General features: G+C 37.2%; 1 protein-coding gene across 2 annotated transcripts in view; it reads right to left on the bottom strand.

Moving 5' to 3' along the window:
* The window catches only part of EPS8 (EGFR pathway substrate 8, signaling adaptor), a 125,073-nt gene that overhangs the window by 59,760 nt on the left and 45,813 nt on the right, over positions 1-19,500 (bottom strand). For both annotated transcript variants that reach the window (XM_077756424.1, XM_077756425.1), the window contains exons 2-3: positions 6,744-6,823; positions 4,843-4,919 (exon numbers count right to left, since the gene is read on the bottom strand). In XM_077756424.1, coding sequence (XP_077612550.1) covers positions 4,843-4,919; positions 6,744-6,802 — 136 coding nt within the window. In that variant the 5' untranslated portion in view covers positions 6,803-6,823. The remainder of the gene's footprint in view (positions 1-4,842; positions 4,920-6,743; positions 6,824-19,500) is intronic.

Genomic DNA, 19,500 nt, shown 5'->3' with positions numbered 1-19,500 from the left:
AAATATATTTTCCTCCTTGCTAGCTTCGCAAAACAGTTCACACTTAAGGCTAGAATCAGACTTGAGAAGGTGCCCGTCTACCATGTTTACCCAGTACTGCTTGGACCCCCAACAATATAAATCTCAAAATTACTATAAATGTTGGTGATGACAACGAAATACTGCTAACTGATGATTCTGTGAAACTTGAGTTTTTCTGGACAGAGGATGACTTTAAACAGCTGATTATTATAAATGGCTGTATTACAAATTCGGCAATATCTCATTTAAAGGGAAGTTACTTTTCTCGGAAGTTCCGCTATTCAGAACATAGCAGAGCCCACATTTAAAGAAGTCCTCTGAAGGACAGATCGATGTCACAACATTTACACATCGAAACTTGCACCTTTTAATATATAGACTTTACAGGATTCTCGGTTCCCCACTCAGAACCTACTTACTCTACTAAAAATTTTCTGTTTGGCTGCTCAGCCCATACATATCAGAAGAATTGTCAGAAGAAGGCACGTTAACAACAGGGGAAAGGGACAGGCCTGGGACACAGCCGCATAGAAAAAGCAGCCACAGATATTCAAAAGGGAAATGATTTTGAATGATTTGGTGTAAAGGTAAAGGATACAGCCTCTAACACACCAGGGTACACAAGCTAGTGTGAACTGATGACCCTCTGAGTCACTGACGACAGATTACAGGCACCACACCCTGATGGAAGGGAACGTTTAACATATTTTATAAGTACTTCCCTTAAAAATGATATTAAACTTTAGTGCTTAAAGATTTTGACAACCAGGCTAACTGCAAACATACACATATATTTAAAATTTTCAATTCCCTGATAACAGTAGCCAAATGAAATGTTACCGTCGTGCGGTATGTGGAAGAGGATGAAATTAGTATTTATTTTCTGTTTATTTATGTTGTCAAGGACTTTGGTGATGTAGAGCTTCTCACATGCTGGCTCTGAAATTTCTTGTATCATAATGAGGAAATGGCAAAACAGGGGTATTAAAGTGCAGTGTATTTTAACTGCTTTCGTTGAATAAATGTACACATATCTAAAAGAAGCAAAATTTATCAACATAATTCTATAGGCCACAACACATTTATAAGATTTATTTAAAAAAACTATCTTTGGTAATATCTAGAATGTAAGCTTAAGAAATATTTTGAAGATTACCACTCGATCCTGTCCAAGTTTCCCTGTAATTCACACATTGGACGTATGACATCATTTGGAGGTAACATCAAAATATCAAAATGAGGGCCTTGATTAATCTGAGGACCCAGGACAAAAAATAACTCTCCTATAGTTCCCCTCAAAGCCATAACAGACTCATTACTTCTGTTTTTCTCATATAAACTTACCACATTATATTCATTTCTGTTTTATAGATGAAGAAACTGAGGCCAACACGTAAAATCATTTGTTCAAAATGGCAGTGCTTTGGTAGAAGTGACATGATTCGGCCCCAAATGGCTTGGTCTCCAAAACCCATGCTGCCTCTCTGAGGCGAAAGTTACTGAATTACTGAATCAGACTAGGGGGCACATACAGTGTCAGACCTGAAAAGTGTTCTCATGAAAAGGACAAGCTGCCTGAAACTCCAGGTGCCAGTATCTAACCTGTGGCCGGTGTATAAAAAACAATGGCCATTACAGTCACCCTCATGTTCCAGTGCGCTAAATAGTATCGTCATATCCCAAAAAAGTTCGTGCACCATCCAGGAAAGAAATTAACTCTTGAAAGATTTATTCAACTGAGGTAACCATTGTGAAAAGAAAAATGTTTAAGAAAATGCATATATCGTGATAAGCTACATTACAAACCTCTCCTTTACCAACCTCCTGTTAAAAAATAAAAAAAGTTAAAACTTGAAACTGGGAGGCTAACCACTCAATGTTAACCAATTGCAGTTGTAACTCCAACTTACTGAAAAAGTTCGTTCAAAATCTGAACATACTTCTTCCCTGTCATTCATTCCGTTCATTCCATGGACATTGGACTGAGAGCCCCTTTCGGGAGGGAGGGGTGAGGATTAGATACAAAGAGGAATGAAACATAATCTGTAACTTCAAGGAACTTAAAAGCTGCTTACTTCTAAGCCAAACACATTTGCTAAGTCTTCTTTCTTCCTTGTCTCTTGGATTTCCTCCATTCCTTCCCTCTCTTTATTTATGCCCTTTGTTTTACCTATACACTGTTCCTTTTTGTCACATGACACAAAGTTGTCACATTTTCTCACAATCAAAATTCTTAAAGTGATGTGACTGACAAATCCCCTCACCTTAGAAAGGGGCCTTGGCCTGCTCTATACGTGCAAAAGGGTAAAACAGAAATTCACTGATTAAATGCTGAAGATTTTCAATCCTGGATCTATGTTTTTATGAAGCATATGAAGATGCTCCTAACATAAAATAAACATTCAAATTTGAGGTGAATTCTACTTTTTTATCCCTTATCCCTTTGCTTAGCTCTCTGAGAACAGACTTTCGGGTCTACAGTATTTGTGAGATGATCAATAATACTCTTTCTCCTTAACAAAAGTCTCAAGGCTACTGTTTAGATGTCTGACTTAACCTATCTCCATCCATACTCATCATATCCATCCTCCATATTGCTATGACAGTGACCCAAGACGACAGATCTATTTTTCCTCTGACTAAAAAACTTCAGTGACCAGTCATTCCCTGTAAACAATGTTCAAATTCCTTAGTATGATTGTTTCTACTGTTCCATGTTTATTTTTCGAATCTTATTTCCCAGTGTACCACCTTCCACCCTCCAGGTACGGCCAAACTGTTCACACTTCATACGTTCATTATATTCATTCTGCCAGTATTTTGCTGGGCGTAAATTATACATCAGTCACTGTGCTTATGCTTAGGGAATCCTGAAGCAAACAAGGCAGATATGGCTTCACAGAACTCACAGTCGAGTTTATAAAGGGTTCTTACTGCTATTTACCGTACTTGCCAGCCTCCCAAATGCCTGGAGCACACTACTTACATTTCAGATTTCAGCTCAAGGCTCAAGTCTTCTATGAAATCCCTTCTGACTACCACCCCCACCCCTACCCATGTAGAAGAACTGACCACCGCACTGCACCTCACACACTGTCACCCAAGCTTATTTAGCTCTTTATTATAATGATGCATTTACTAACCTGCCTCACCAAAATAATGCATAATTATTATTTTTTTATAAACAATGTAAAACATTGTTTACAGGGAATGACTGGTCACTGAAGTTTTTTAGTCAGAGGAAAAATAGATCTGTCGTCTTGGGTAACTGTCATAGCAATATGGAGGATGGATGAATAAGTGTCTTAATCATCTTTGGAATGACTGAATGGTCATGGAAACAGACACTTTGGAGACCTTGGCCTAGCTCACAGAAGTACTTAATAAATATCTACCTAGAAATGAAAGACTGAAGGAATTATTTTGTTTTCGCAAAAATCAAAAAGACAAAAAATCTTCTTTTTCAGTTCCTTCAAGTCATTCTCTAGACTGCAAGTCCCTTAAAGTCAAGAACCATATTATTACTAGCTCTGTTCTGAGCACATATTAATTATAAAATAAGTATTTGTTGAATATATTCTCTGGATCTACTATTCACAATTACTGGGACATGGTAAGGGTGTCATAATATAGTAGTGCAGGAAACTGAAACTGACATTAATCAGACTGACAAGGCCATAAGAAAATATATCCATGTGTGGTATAAAATCCATCTTATGAATGTATAATCTGCATCCTAAAACCTAGTCATTCAATATACAGGCAGAAAAAGAGTCACAAAACCTTAGAACTGTTCATTTTTAACATCGTCAAAACACTGTAGATCTAGATAATGTTAAAAAAAAGAGAGAATTCCAAATTTATAAATGGGTGTTAGTTCCTATAGTAGATAATAATGATATTGTCAACAATATTAACAAATATATACACTACTTTCTGTTTGCCAGGCACTGCCATACGCATTCTACATGTACTAACTCATTTAATTGTCATACCAACCCTATGACATAGCCCCCATTATACAGATAAGCAAAATGAGGTACAGACCGGTAAGGTAATTAGTCCAAGTTCACTGAGCTAATAAATGACAGAACTGGATGTGAACCCAGGAAGTCTAGTTCCAGAGTCTTTGTTCTTAACCACAACACTATTCTGAGTCTTTTACCCATAATACGGTTTTTATTCTTTGTTGTTGTGCCAAAATAAGAGCCCATGCAGGCCCTGTGAAAACACTGCATTCCCAAACATTTGTAGTATATGTCAGCAGTCCTCAATTTCTTCTTAGTAATGACTTCTGTTTTATACCTAAGTTAAAAAACATATTATTTACATATGAGACAATTTAGAGAGGACAAGGGAAGTTAAAGAAGAATCAGGAAGAAAGCCTGCTGGTTTTGTATTGCAGGAAGAAAGGATGTAAAGACTGTCACTCATACTGTAACGCTACGCAAAGGTTCACGAGCTATAAGGAAGAAGTCCTGTCAACTGTCAGCCAGCAATCCAATGGATCAGTCATAAGGGTCAACAATCATATGACAAATAATTGGACAGGAAAATCCACCTAAGACACTAATGCCTATAAAAGACTCCTTAGAAAACACTGTGATACATTTCACCTGTGGCTCTAAAATTCTACGATAGTAAGCAGAAGTCACAGCTCTAGTAGCTTTCATAAAAATTCTTTTTTCAACAATCCTTATCTCTCACTACTTCACTCCAATTAATATAAATGAGGCATGGATTCAAATTACAACTCTGAAAACCTGGTTTGTGAAATGCAGTTGGAAACAGAATTATACCTCATCAAATAAACAAACGTACCATAGAGGGCCTTTGCACTTGTTCTTGAGCTGTGTTCTTTGTCCATTTGGGAAAAGGTGGGTGATGATCCGTAGCCACTGTGATAAAAGATGGTCATGGTGCAGGGTTAAAGTCCAAAGTAAGCAATAAAAATTCAAAATGACAAATAAAAATTCCAAGGTACCATAATCACCATGATGTATTTAAAAACATACTGAGTTAATGATACCTAGGCTTGTCAAAATGAGCCAGATCCTGCTCTGGTCCAGAAATAGAACATAAATGTCACTACCCTGGTGTAGACAGAGGCAGATACAAATCATAGCCGCCTCTCAAACTGCAAGCCAGAAGCTTAGCCAAGAAGATTCAATAAGGTTGAAACTATCTTAGAAGGGTTGAAGTTTGCCATACTAAATCGAGTTATGAGCAGTGATCCAGTTATAAAAAGTATTGAACGACTCAGGCTAGAATGGAATAGACATTCTTTTCATAAAAACTTAAAATACAAAATACCACTTCATCATTAAATTTGACCAGCTTTACCCTATGGCTAGCCTCGTGTTACTAATATGCTAGGTGAAGTAAACATGTTACTTGAAATTTTAAAATTCGTTTAGTAAACATTTATTAAATCCTAAAATCTAAAAGAATAAGGATTACGGCAGGGGCAGGGTTCTGCTAATAAAACAAGTAAGTAAACCAGTTACAACAGAATGTAACATTTGGTAACACTAATAGACTTCATCAGGATGTCCAAAAACACGTGACNCGGGGGGGGAGGGGAGGGGGAGTTAAGTGCAGAAAAGGCATGTGGAAGTGGCTCAAAGACAAACCCAGTGTCCGAGGGAAAAATGCATCTAGTGGTGGTATGCCTAGAAGAGAGGAATGGCTTCAGACATAGAGAAGGCACATACAGGGCCTAAGAATTAAGTTTTTATTCTCTAGATGGAGTACGTATACTATTACAGGGAAGTGACAAGATCAAAAACTTTTCTAAAGGAAATAATCCCAGACCTAGTGGCAAGGTAACCACGCAGAGGATGCTGCAAAAATTATGGTAGGAAAAAATGGCCCTAAGTAAAGCTAGAATAGAAAGACAGAATAAAGGGACAAAATAAGAGTTCCTTAACAGAGGAAAACGTTATAAATTCATGATTAAATGGATATTTATTGTAAGAAAAGGGAGGAAGATCGGGAGTGTGGTCAAACTCTCTGGCCTGTGTAATTGCTGGACAAGGTAAACGCGGCACCTGACAATACTCCCCTGGTGTCTCTTACTGACCAATTATAAGGAGATTTGCGAATAACTATAGAGACAAAAGATGAAACTGAACTCCTTATGATGTGAATAACCTGTGAATTCTGAAAAATGACCATATGCCACAATGGCCAGTAGAAAATAATAACAATATTAACCATGATGTATAAGGAGATGGCAACTTAGGTCAGGGTTGTGACTTCAAATTATACTGAAGCCACAGGGATAATTTGTTTGCTTGTCTGGTCTTTTTATTTGTTTTACACAGGAATACGTACCTTGACAGATTGGACTAAGAGACGTTTAATTCTCCTCAAATGCCCATATTTTATAAATAAAAGTAATAGAATGCTCCAGAGAAACTGAAAACTCTGAAGTATTTCTTTAACTAAGGAAAGCTATAACACATAAAATAACTAGAACAAAATGTCTTCTATTAGATCACCATCACTGAGGGGTGATATTACTTTACCACCTTTTTTCTTACCAGATACAGTAAACTTTTAATACTATCATACCTTAGTATTAGAAATTAAATATTAATGAGGAATAAACTACATAAATAAGTGGAGTTAGTCCTTTCACTAGAAATATGAAACTATGAAAACACCAAATCAAATCGAAAAAGAACTCCAACAAATTAAATATAAACCTTCCAACTTACTTCATTTGAGATGGATACACTCCAAAGCCACTGGGGTGATTAGAAATATGACCATTCATTGTGGCTTTCACTCCTATGTTCTGAAAAAAGAAAGGTACATAGATTAAAGGTAATCAAAAGGTCAAGACATTTCACTTTCAAGTTATTCATTCAACAATTTCATGTCAGTACCTGGATGATGGCAAAAATACAAAGATACAGATCTTCACCCTCAAAGAGCTCAGGCACCAGAAGAACAGATGGACACAAAAACAAAGATTCAACTGGCATTTAGCATTAACGTACTAGAATTATAAGCAAATTTAGGTGAGTAAAAGAAAAAAATCTAAAATTCCGAATTCTCTACATATATAGGCCTAATTGCACATTCTGCTCAAACTCATAAACAAAAGTCAGTTTTAAGAAGTTTTAAATGTCACTTCGTGTATTGTTTCATTGTGAAAGTAATACAGGTTCATTAAATTTAAAAAGTTGAGAAATACAGGGAAGTATAAAATACAGAAAAGCACAATGGGAAACGTACCATGCAGAGCCCTATTATTTAAAGATAACCATTTAAACATCCACATGGCTAACAGACACCTGAAACGATACTCAGCAANGAAACCAACTTGACAATAAACTATTTGTAAAAAAAAAAAAAAAAGGCAAAAAAATTAAAAAATAAAGATAACCATTTAATAGTGTGTCAATTTCCCTCAGACTTTTTCCTACCTCTTTCTTTTTTCTCCCTTCCTTCAAAGCACATTTGACAAACATCTATACATACACACTTGGACACACCTTTGTTTCTCCAAGAAGGTATCCACTTACACATTCCTTTCACTTTTCATGAGAAAACAATTTTTAAAGAGATGATATTTACCTTCAGAAAACATTTTTAATATGTTTCACAAATTGAACAAATTCCCTCAAAGAAGATGAATAAGTAAAACTTCCTTATTGCTAAATCCAATGGCCTTTTCTTTGTTTGTTCTTGTAGACAACACTGCTACACCTGATTTATTTCTATTCACTTCCAAACACTTGGCCCTTCCGAGGTTCTTTGACACTACACCACTTTGGATCTTATTTCATTTTTCTGACTGTTGTATACATTATATTACTGTGTCTTCTCAATAACCGAGAGGTAGGTAAGGCACATCCCAGCTTTATTATAAGACAATGGCAAAGGAGGCAGAAGAATTAATAACTACTGAGTGACTATTATGTATCAGGTTAATAGGACTGATGTTACCAAGGTGAACAAAACACAGTCCCAGCTCTAGGCCAACAGTCTAGTGGGAAAAAACAGTCACTCAGTGAATAAATATAAAACTAAAAAATGNATGCTGTCTCTCTCTCTCTCCTAGAAATAAATAAAAAATATTAAAAAAAATAAAAATAAAAGAGAACTTAATACAGATGAGGAAGCCATACAAAGCCTACATAAAGAAATTATATTCAAGACCGGTAACTTCAAATTAATTCTTTCTCGTTCTTCAGATCTCAGTTCAATCACAATGTCCTCAGGGAAACTTTAACTGACCTCCCTTCCAGAGACAAGTCCCCACTATCAGACATTCTCAGACTATAAACAACTTTTCAACGTACGTAGCAGTTATAGTTTTTCATTTGTTTAATTACTGACTCTTCGCTAGACTATAAGCTCCATAAAGGCAGAGACTTGTTCAATGACTGCTGTTTCTCACGCAGCAGGAACAATACCAGGCCGAGAATAAGTGTTATTTAACTATTTATTCAAAGAAAGAAAAAAAAATGAAGGAAAGTCCAGGTCCCACTTTTGAAAGGCTGTATTACATTCCTAAGGATACAAAATTAATTCATATGAAACACATAGCAAATAAGTCCCAACGTCTATGGCTCTATTTTAAATCTACTGAAAATCTTATTTTAAATGGAAAGGCCAGGGTGACTACCATAATTTTTGGAAGAGCTGAGACTTGCTCTAGTTCTTGAAGAATTGTTAAGGATTTACAGAGCTCCTCAAAACACTCAAGTTTAATTCAAGCTTTCCCAATAGTCCTACCCATATTTATTCACAGCTTTGAAGCAAATCTCTAAAATAAGAAACAAAGAAATCCTGACTTCTCCCCTAGATAAGCACCACATTTAAAAAATCACATTACATTTATATTATGTTGTTGTATTCTGTTTTTATTGTTGTTGTTCTTGTTTGTTCTCTTCCAATTTATATTTGGATACAATCCATAATGGACAGGTCAAACAGCTCTCTGGGGAAAAATTAAATCCTGATTTGTACTGCTTTACTGATTTCCACGGTATAAATATTTCCACTATGGTTCATCTCAAGCTAGCAGCTTACACAATTCCTAAGTACTTCACAATTGGTTCTCATAAACCTATAGGATCCAAGCAGAGCATATCACTGGTACATTCTAGAATGTGGGCCAGGACAGAGGCCTGGAGTAACATTCTGGATCTAGAGCCCCCGGCCAGACACATTCGCTCACAGTTAGAAGCCTGGAACTCCATTCTCGCACTGACTACACTATACACGTCAATTAAGCCTCTGTCTCAATTTCTCTCATCAGCAAATTAGAAAAAATTCTTGGATCTTTTTACCTCATGGGGCTAGTAAAAAAAATCACATGATGGATGTGCAAGTTTCTTCTAAAGTTTTTTGGTTTTTTTTCTTTTAAGTACTCTTTCAAAACAAGCTGGTTCATTTAGTATATAAATTAAACCCCCAGGGTTTGTACTGATTTTGATCTGGTTTGCATTTTAAAATCACAACAGCTGGTTTTAATGAAAAGTGATAACCACAGCATCTCATCCTTTTCATGTTTAATTCTTCATGACAGTCAAATAAATGTGTGGTTTGTGTTTTGTTTTAAAACAGTGATCTGTCAGAATAAGAGACAGAAACGGGAATAGAAAATGTCAATTTGCTAAACTGAATTTTTAAATATAGAAACTTTTCCTCTTTGGCAATCACAGTGTCACTTGTCACAGATGCTCATGCAGCAATACGGAGTTTTCAAATACTTAAGTATAGCAATTAGAGTGAGCACCTTGCAAAGGAAACCATGACAAGTGCTTGGTTTTCCTTTCGGCTTCTAGAAGACATATCCAAATTATAGCTATGTAGATCATGTTTATAACTGAGAAGAATCATCAAGTCTTACTTAAAAAAAAAAATAGGTGTTTTCCTTTTTATTAGCTGTTAAAGAAAAGTTAAAACTAAGGAGACAAACATTTTCTTTATCACTTCAAGGTGTCATACATTCAGTTAACTCTATGAAATTAACTACTTAATTCTACTAAAAGGTACACTAAAACTGTCATAATAGCTTCCACAGATGTGAAAGTAGAGCTTCACGTTACTTTAAAAACACTTTTTATAAGCCATAGTTGTTAAAATTTTCTTCTTTTCTACAGAAAATAACATTCTTCAGCACGTATTAAGATAAAAGTGGTAAATTTAAGATCTAAGTTAAGCACACCAAAAAAATGTTAAATACTGAAGATTTCAGAGCACTTGGAGTCTATGAAAAACACCATAAGCAGAATAAATGAAGCTATCTATAATATGGCAAAACCAGAAAGTTAAATTCGGTATTAGAAAGTGTTAAGATCCCAAACGTAAATAAATAAATAAATATTTAGATTCCCTTTCCTTTTATTCTTGCTAGCATACAATATCAGTTTTCAAATTGCTGAATGAGTATGTAGTCATGACTCAATGTCAGAATACCACCTACCTAATCTGGTTACCGAACTAGAAGCTCTCTGTATACTGAGCTGTCCTTGAAATAACTTGTTCTCTCAGAAAATGTCACAGACTTTTTTTGTTTATTTATGTTTGACAGAGTATCGTGAAGTATCTCTACTTTGATTTCAATTTAGTTAAATTCATGTCTCTTCCAGTCACCAGTTAGCTATTAATAGATAAGTTTGGAGGAAGTCCAAAGTTATATAATAATTTTTGACTGGGGGCAGTTGGTACCCCTTACTCCCACATTGTTCAAGGTCAAGTGTATAAAAGAGGGTCTTCTGAGTGCTTCATTCACATGTAAATAGCATGTGATACCTATAAATTTACCTGCATCAGTTGTATTTCCTCCATTATAATTAAATACATATTAAACTGGGGTGGGCGTGAAAGGTAAGCCTCCAAGTGAGCTGGAATCCTCCAACAAAAATAAAAATCTGATAGGAAAGGGAATAAAATTCAGAGAGAGAAGAAACTATCTTAACCTTTCTTTATTGTCCACTGAACCATACCCTTGGGTTGGGTTTTAGGAGAAATGGCAGTTGGGTTGGATCTTGAACTATTTCTCAACAAAGTGTCCATTACATTTCACAAGTGACATGAGGAATTTTAACTGACATCTCCACGTACTTATGTATGATATGGTTTTCCTTCTTAAAAATTTTTTTCAGTGTTTATTTTTAAAAGAGAGTGTGGGCAGGGGAGGGGCAAAGGGAGAGGGAAACATTATATCCAAAGCAGACAGGGTGTTGGGGGGGCCGGAGAGGCTGAAACTCAAGAACCCTGAGAGCAGGACCTGAGCAGAAGTGGACACTCAACCAACTGACAGGGGTTTTCTTCCTTTATATATACCTTGTCTATACAGCCTTGAATAAAACCTCTCATCAAAATGTTTACCCCCCCCAAACTGTATTATTTCCACAATTAACAATGCACTAACAGCCTTACATAATGATTGCTACAAGAAACTGACTTTTAAAGAAGTATATACTTTATTAGTGGAAGTTTCTGATTCAATTACCCTGCGACATAATTAATCAGAGAAAGTAGGCCTCGGTGCCTCATCACCTCTGCTACCACCCTTAAAAAGACTGTCATTTACTCCATCACATGCAGTAGAGGTCTCATTAAAACTGCAGCTGAATTCAGGTTTTTAAAATGTTTTTGTGATCAACTTTTTTTGAACCACCTTATCTATATTTATAGAAAATCTATGAAAAATAGTACAGAAATTTCTGGCATACCCCACACCCTATTTTATCATTAACATCTCAGTTAGCATGATGTATTTGTCACAATTAATGAACCGATATCAAAATTTTATTTTTTTTTATTTTTTTTTTAAATGTTTTATTTATTTCTAGGAGAGAGACAGCATGAGTAGGGGAGGGTCAGAGAGAGAGGGAGTCACAGACTCTGAAACAGGCTCCAGGCTCTGAGCTGGCAGTCAGCACAGAGCCCGACGCGGGGCTCAAACCCACGAACCGTGAGATCGTGACCTAAGCGAAAGTCGGAAGCTTAACCAACTAAGCCACCCAGGCGCCCCTCAAAATTTTATTGTTAACTAAAATCAATACTTTACTCAAAGTTCCTTCTTCTGTTCACCTAAAGCTGTTGGGTTTTGGGGTTTTTTGTTTTTTATTTTTTTTGCTTTGTTTTGTTTTTCTGTTCCAGGCTCCTAGCCACAATACCACACAATACCACGTGACATTGAGTCCTCATATCTCATTAGGCTCCTCTACACTGTAACCATGTCAAGTACTCTCCTTTGCTTTTGACTATATTCGTTTTCCAGGGCTTCCATAACAAAGTATCACAAACTGGGTAGCTTTAACACAATAGAAACTTATTCTCTCACAGTTCTGGAGGCTAGAAGTCCAAAATGAAGGTGTCGGTAGAGCTAAGCTCTCTCTGAAAGGTACAGAGGAGGAATCCTTCGTCTCCCCTAATTTCTGACAGTTATCTGACTGGTAATCTCTGGTTTTCCTTGGCTTGTAGATGCATCACTCAAAACTCTACTCTGTCTTCATCTGGACTCCCCTGGGTGTCTGTGTTCAAATTTCTTTCTTCTCATAAGGACACCAGTCGGTGGATTGGAGTCTACCCTAATCCAGTATGACCTCATCTGGATCCATCAACGGCCAAGACCCTCTCCAAAAGAGGTCACGGTCATAGGTACAGGTTAGTAGGACTGGAGCCTATCTTCTGGGGAACACAATTCAACCTGCAATAATGACCTTGATAGCTGCTTTGAGGAGTACTGCATTTTGATATTCTGTAGGCTGTGTCTCAATTGGGATCTGTTGGATATTTTTTTCATCATTAAGCGGGAATTCTAGGTCTTGGTTAGGGAGACCACAGAGATATGTGTCACTCTCACCATATCATACGAAGAGTCCATGCTATTGGCTAGAAGAACATTGTTTATGCTAACCTTGCTCACGGACTGAGGCAGCTTTGGTCAGGTTTCTCCATTATGAAGTGACCTCCCTTACCACCACTCTACAGGCCTGTTTGGAAGGAGTGATTATATGCAGCCCACAACCTGAGGGGTAGAGAGTTATGCTCCACCTTCTACAGGAGGGAATATCCGCATAAATTATTTGGAATTCTTCTGTTTGGGAGATTTGCATATTCTCGACTATTTACTTATTCTATTTTTTAGTCAACAGAAAAGATAGGAAAACAAACAAGAGGGGATTAGATTCATCAAATAGAAAGTCCTGATTATTTAAACCCTGTACACCTCCTATTTCAGGTGTTTCAGATAAGATCTGAGCTAAGCTTCCCTTCTGTGTCGGGTATAGTATAGTGCTGAGAGAGAGAGAAGGGAGAGAGAGAGAGAAAGAAGAGGGGAGAGAAAGAGAGAAGGGGGGAGGGGGGAGAGAAAAGGAAAGAAAGAGGGAAAGAAGAAGGAAAGAAAGNAAGGGAAGGGAAGGGAAGGAAGGAAGGGGGAGAGAGAGAAACAGAAAGAGGAAGAAAGAAGGAAAAGAGGGAGGGAGGAAGAAAGAAAAGGGAAGGGAAGGAGGGAAGGAAGGAAGAAAAGGAGGGAAGAAAGAAAAGAAAAGAAAAAAGGAAGGAAGGAAGGAAGGAAGGGGACAGAAAGGAAAGGAAAGGGCAAAAGAAACAGAACAGAAGAAAGAAAGAGAGAGGAAGGGAGAAAGGAGAGAGAGAAAGAAACCAAAGCATGGGAGAGATCACAGTCCTTAACAAAAAACAAAACAAACAAACAAAAAAACCTTGGATAACACCACCAAAAGATGATTGGAATTTTAAGAAGTAAACATTATCTAGGAAGTTCACATCTTCCCAGGCAAAAAGTTGCTGAGTGCTGATTCTCAGAAGAGGGAGAAGAATATTCACTGTGGGCATTTTCTCACAGAGTAAGAATAAAAGTACGAGTTTTCCTGCCAGCTCAGTTCTCAACTGAACACATATCAGGGGACAACATTCTGGAACAAGTAAAGAGAACCATCCCACCTAACTCGCCTCCCTCCCTGCCCCCCAGGAATTTTTTTTTCAAATCTCTACCTTTTGAAAATCAGCCTTAAGAGTCAGCACTCACTGATATTCTATGAACCTTTTGGAAAGGTTTCAAAATGAAACTTTGTGTCACTGACTAGTACAAAACAAAAGCTACCGAGGAACTTAGGGTCTCATATGTGACTATTTTTTATTGAGAGAGATTCTTTTTCTATAGCTGTGCCATAAGCTAAATTAGTACAGTTCAACACATGTACAGGGCAAACAGATCAAGAGCTCTCTCTTTGAGCCTGACATAACCCATACTTTTCTATTCTAAATATGTCCTAAAATCATCGTTATGGTTTTAGAAAGAAAAATATGTTCCAAAATCATCTTTAATGAACCCCAAACTCTTGAATTCAAATTTTATTGTGATCTACTAAATGGCCTCTAAAAATAGAAAATCATAAAACCTTACAGGTACAGTGAGAAGCGTTTTAACCCATGGATGAGATCTAACATTTTAATATTTAACTACCTGTTGCCACAGGATTACCTTACTCTGCATTACCCAGAGCAAAGGACAGGAAGCAGCAAACGAGACCCCACTGGTGATGCACTCTGTGTTTTCGGTACACCTCCTTCAGAGGACTGATGGTGGACAAACTATACAACCGATCTTGACAGTAAATGGTTACAACCTACAAAGTGGCAAATGTCCCCTTTAAGCAACTATACTCAATTCATCCGACTTGTCTAAATCATAAATACATCTCCCCAAGGTTATTGTAAGTAAAAAATGCTTAATTGTTAAGCTACACAGGACTTCTTTAAGCAATGCAATTCTGTTTAAATGAAGGTTAAATAAAGCTTTCTACCATTTTATAACATACATCACCCCCAGACTGCTTCCCAGATAGTTTATAAAAAGATGCTCTTCTCACTTCAACCTCATTTCTTCCTGTCTGTCATACTAATCAAACAGCGATCATTTTCAGTAAGAGGACACAGAGATAGCATAGCTCATCCAGGATTATTCATGATTTCAATTTGTTCTATATAGGCAAGACACAGTTTTAGAGATCCAAATACCAGTTCAACATCTATATCTTTATAAGCCAACAAAGTTCAGGTAAAATTCTCCAATCATTCTTAATGACTCCTTATTCCTATTATTCCACACTGTTTAACATTTTGTTGATGAACTATTTTTCACTTATCTTCAAAAACAGAGACAGTCCTCATATGCTATAAAGAGTGATGCAAACAAAAAACAGTCAAAACACAACAGAAAAATCAATTCGAGTCATTACATTTGGCTGAATATAAAAATAACTGTCAGTCAGTACTCCCAGGAAGAAAATAAATCCTAACAAAATCTTCTTTGAAAACTCTTCCATTTTATACGGAGATTTTAGGGGTAGGGGGTGGATAAAGAAAATGTAGGGGTTCCTAGGTGGGTCAATAGTTTAATAAGAGTCTGATTCCTGATTTCAGCTCCGGTCATGATCTCACAAACCGTTAGATCGAGCCCTAAATTGGGTTCTGTGCTGACGGTGGGGAGCCTGACTGGGATTCTTTCTCTCCTTCTCTTCCTCTGCCCCTCCTCCACTTGTGCGTTCCCATTCTCTCTCAAAAATAGATAAATGTAAATAAATAAAGTTCAAGGGAAGTCAGAGGAGTGGGCCTAATCTTCCTCAAAGAAGGGTTGAATCAAAGAAGGTAAGATAAAGATCTTTAGAAATGAATAGCACGTAGGGGCGCCTGGGTGGCTTAGTTGGTTAAGCGTCTGACTTCGGTCCACCTCATGGATTCAGGGTTCATGAGTTTGAGCCCCACACCAGGCTCTCTGCTGTCAGCGCAGAGCCTACTTCAGATCCTGTCTCACACCCTCTCTCTGCCTCTCCCTCCGTCTCTCAAAAATAAATAAACATTAAAAAAAAAAAAAGACAAAGAAATGAGTGGCAAGTAGGAAGACAGAATGCCAAGCGGGCACCTTATGCTGGGAAGGGGTTGGGCATTCAGCTCATAAAAGCCTTCCTCCAGGCTGTGATGCAGGAGCTGAGTAAGCCAGAAAAGAGAAGAGCAAAGACAGGAGACAGCATGGTACACTGTCCATGTACATGGTACATTGTTCCACTGTACCTGGTGCATTGAGTCACAAAAGAATAATTTAAGAGGTAGAAAGTAATGAGGGATGAAGCCAGAGACAAAACAAGAATGCCTAGTCACAGAGGGCAAACTTACGTTTATATAAAATTTCCTTAGACCAAACTTCAGTGTTGAGTTACCATGTCTGCATAATTGCTATTCACAGTATACACTAAGATTACATGTCTTGGTACAATCTTTTGTCTTTAGAATTAATCATCATCTTACCTTCAACCCTTAGTTCTCCTTCATTTCCATAAATTTGATCCCTTCACTCTCCACCAAAAGTGAAGTTTCTTTTGATACATTTAAACACAATCTACTCTACCACCATTCTTATCTTTCTGCAGGCATCTGTCCCTGATTCCTATACCTTCCCATTACAATCAATTGATTAATCCCTAGGTCTCCTGCATAGCATTCACTGTGGTATCCAAATCAGCATTATCTTACCCATTGTTTTCTTTTCCTCTTATCTTCCATCTTTGTTTCCTGGACCCCAGGACTCCCTCTTCTTTACTTTTACTTTTTTATCTCGAAAGAGTACATACTTCAGAGTATAAGAAACGTAGCTTCTGCAGCTACGTTTACATGACTGAAAATGTATACCTTCATGGGTGGCCCGTAGTTTGTCTTGGTTTCCATGCTATATTGCAAATTACTTTTGCCCCCAAATTTTGAAGCCATTGTTCTGTCTTCAGGGTTCCTGCTGAGATGTTACAGGGCATTTTGATTCTCAATGACCTATTTTCTTCTTTCGGCAGTTCTGGAATTTAGGAATTTAGGAACTCTTTTTCCCCTAATATTCTGAAGTCTCATGAATACACCGGTATAGATTTTTTTCTTTTTAATTCAATATATTAGAAATTCAATGAATCTTTTCAAATTTGAAAAACATGGTCCTTAAATTCTAGGAAATTTTCTTGAGTTATTTCTTTGATCATTTCTTCACTACATTGTTTTTAATTTTACTTTTCTAAAACATCCTATTGTTCTATTCTGAGGACGGAGCCTCTGATTTTATGGCCTTTTCACTTTTGTTTTTCATTTCTTGGTATTTTTGTTCTACTCTCCGGTGGCTTCCTTAACTTTATCTCCAAATGTCATTTAAAATCTTTCAAGTCTGTATCAATTTCCAATTTCCAGGAGTACATTTTTATGCCCTACATGTTCCTTTTCTTATAATACTTGTTCTTATTTCCAGATTGCAGTATATTCTTTGATCTTTCTGAAAATATTAATGACAATATTTTATAGTTTTCTTCTTTCCCCTTTACTGTGCCTATTGCTGTCAATTTTCTTGTTTTCTCCAGGCTTGCTTTGGTCTTTAAATTTCCTCAAATGTCTGATGATCACTGATCACTACTCCCACTGAAGACAGAGCATTAGCACATGAAGGCTAATTAGAAAGTTCTGTCAGGGCACCTGGGTGGTCCAGTCGTCAGTCAAGCATCTGACTTTGGCTCCTCAAGTCATAATCTCAGGGCTCATGAGTTCACACATGGAGCTCCCTGCTTGTCAGCGCAGAGCCCACTGTCCGTGCAGAGCTTGCTTCAGATCCAGTATCTCCCTCTCTCTGCCCCTTCTCCGTTCATTCTTTCTCTCTCAAAAATAATAAAAATAAACATTAAAAAAAAGAAAGCTCTGTGTAGGGAAGTGGGGCTTGTCGACACACAGGCTGTGGAAGAACCTCAACCATCAGTATCCACAGGGCTTTTGCAGGAAAGGGTCAGCTTCTTCAAAAAAGCATTTTCCAATTGAATAGCTGGAGAATATATATCTAAGTGCCAAATTTTTGGAGATGAGTAGAGGAAGTGCGCTGGGGGTATCTCACTACCTAGTATTTCATTTTCCACCCTCCTTCTGTGTCTTAGTGTCCGCCACTCAAGAGTTCCCTAGCCCACATTCTCCACGGAATTAACTTCCAGTCTTGCTGGAGTGCGGAGAGGCATCTGGGGCCTAAGTTCTCACACATGAAACACACTTACCACTTAATTCTTCTGTTTTCAGCCTCGCTCTCATTGTCGAGCCTTTCTGAGGTTCTGAAGGGAAAATCAGGCTGCTTCTCAGTGTCTCTCCCTAAAGCTCGGGGTGCCAAGCTTCTTAGTACTTGCAGGTTAGTAACAATCACCCAGAGGCTTTCCAGAGTCGCTTCCTCTCACTGAGCTCCTGCATTTTTTGAACCCCTGTGCTGCTGCTGTCACTATTTTAGAAGGAGTGGAACAAATGTATGTACTTGATCTGCCTTTTCCTGTAACATATTTCCATTGTCAAAACACTGACAAATATTTGTTAATGGAAAACTCAAGGGACAAATTCAAGTCACCTCCAATATGAACTTGAGAAGTTAGGTGGACTATAAAATATGAGCACAAGTTTATACTAAAAACAAAAGGACCTGAACAGCCAGTGAAAGCAAGATAAAAAATGAAGGAAATTTACCTCACAGAAGTCAGCTGATATTTTGGTAGAGTATGTTTAACTACCTGATGTTATATATAACAACAAATGCTGTTTTCAAATCCCAGGAAAGAAACAACAATTATAGTGAGTAAAAGTGAGGCAATATCCCCAACTACATCAGGCATTATTGTTAATTTTAAAAAATGCCTTAATTGTTTCTCTAGAAATTAAATTATAGCTTTAAATGCACAATACAGTTAGGTGACTAAATGAAACCTAACTGTAAATAATCAGTGATGTTTTCATTTTAATTGTTCAGATTTTTAATCTGTTTCCAAAGAGAAGCCCTATTTAAATATATAGGTAGAAATAAATTCTTTTTCAGCTCCCCAAAACAGAAGTCAGAGATATCTGTGCATTAGTTCTAAACTTCAAGTTACCTATGGGGCGCCTAGGTGGCTCAGTCGGTTAAAGCAACCGACTTCGGCTCAGGTCAGGATCTCACAGTTCATGGGTTCGAGCCCCACATCAGGCTCTGTGCTGACAGCTCAGAGCCTGGAGCCTGCTCTGGGTTCTGTGTCTCCCTCTCTCTCTGCCCTTCTCCTGCTCACGCTCTGTCTCCCTCCCTCTCAAAAATAAATATTTAAAAAAATTTTAAATAAAACTCAAGTCGCCTACAAAAGTAGTGTGAAACTCTTTTCTTGGGAGGTTAGCTATTTCTAGTCATAAAAATTAAAGAAAAAAAAAATTAAGTCCAAAGAAAAAACATTTTTCATTGAGGGTACTAAATTTCATATTTAAAGACAGTAAATATAAGCTTTGGTTACAAACCATACTACACTTTAAAAATGCCTACCATATAATAACAACAGAAACTCTCAAAAATAGGAGTAAAGTTCCTCATAAACCTGAAATCATCCATGAATTGAGGTAAATTTAGACATATCTCTATTTGCTGTCGTAAAAACAAATGTTCATTTAGTAAGCATTTTCATGAGTGGG

The sequence above is a fragment of the Crocuta crocuta genome, unplaced genomic scaffold (assembly GCF_008692635.1).
Source record: "Crocuta crocuta isolate KB4526 unplaced genomic scaffold, BGI_CrCroc_1.0 scaffold262, whole genome shotgun sequence".
NCBI lineage: Eukaryota > Metazoa > Chordata > Mammalia > Carnivora > Hyaenidae > Crocuta > Crocuta crocuta.
Note: the sequence above shows the minus strand (reverse complement) of the source record. Positions and strands in the feature narration are given on the sequence as shown.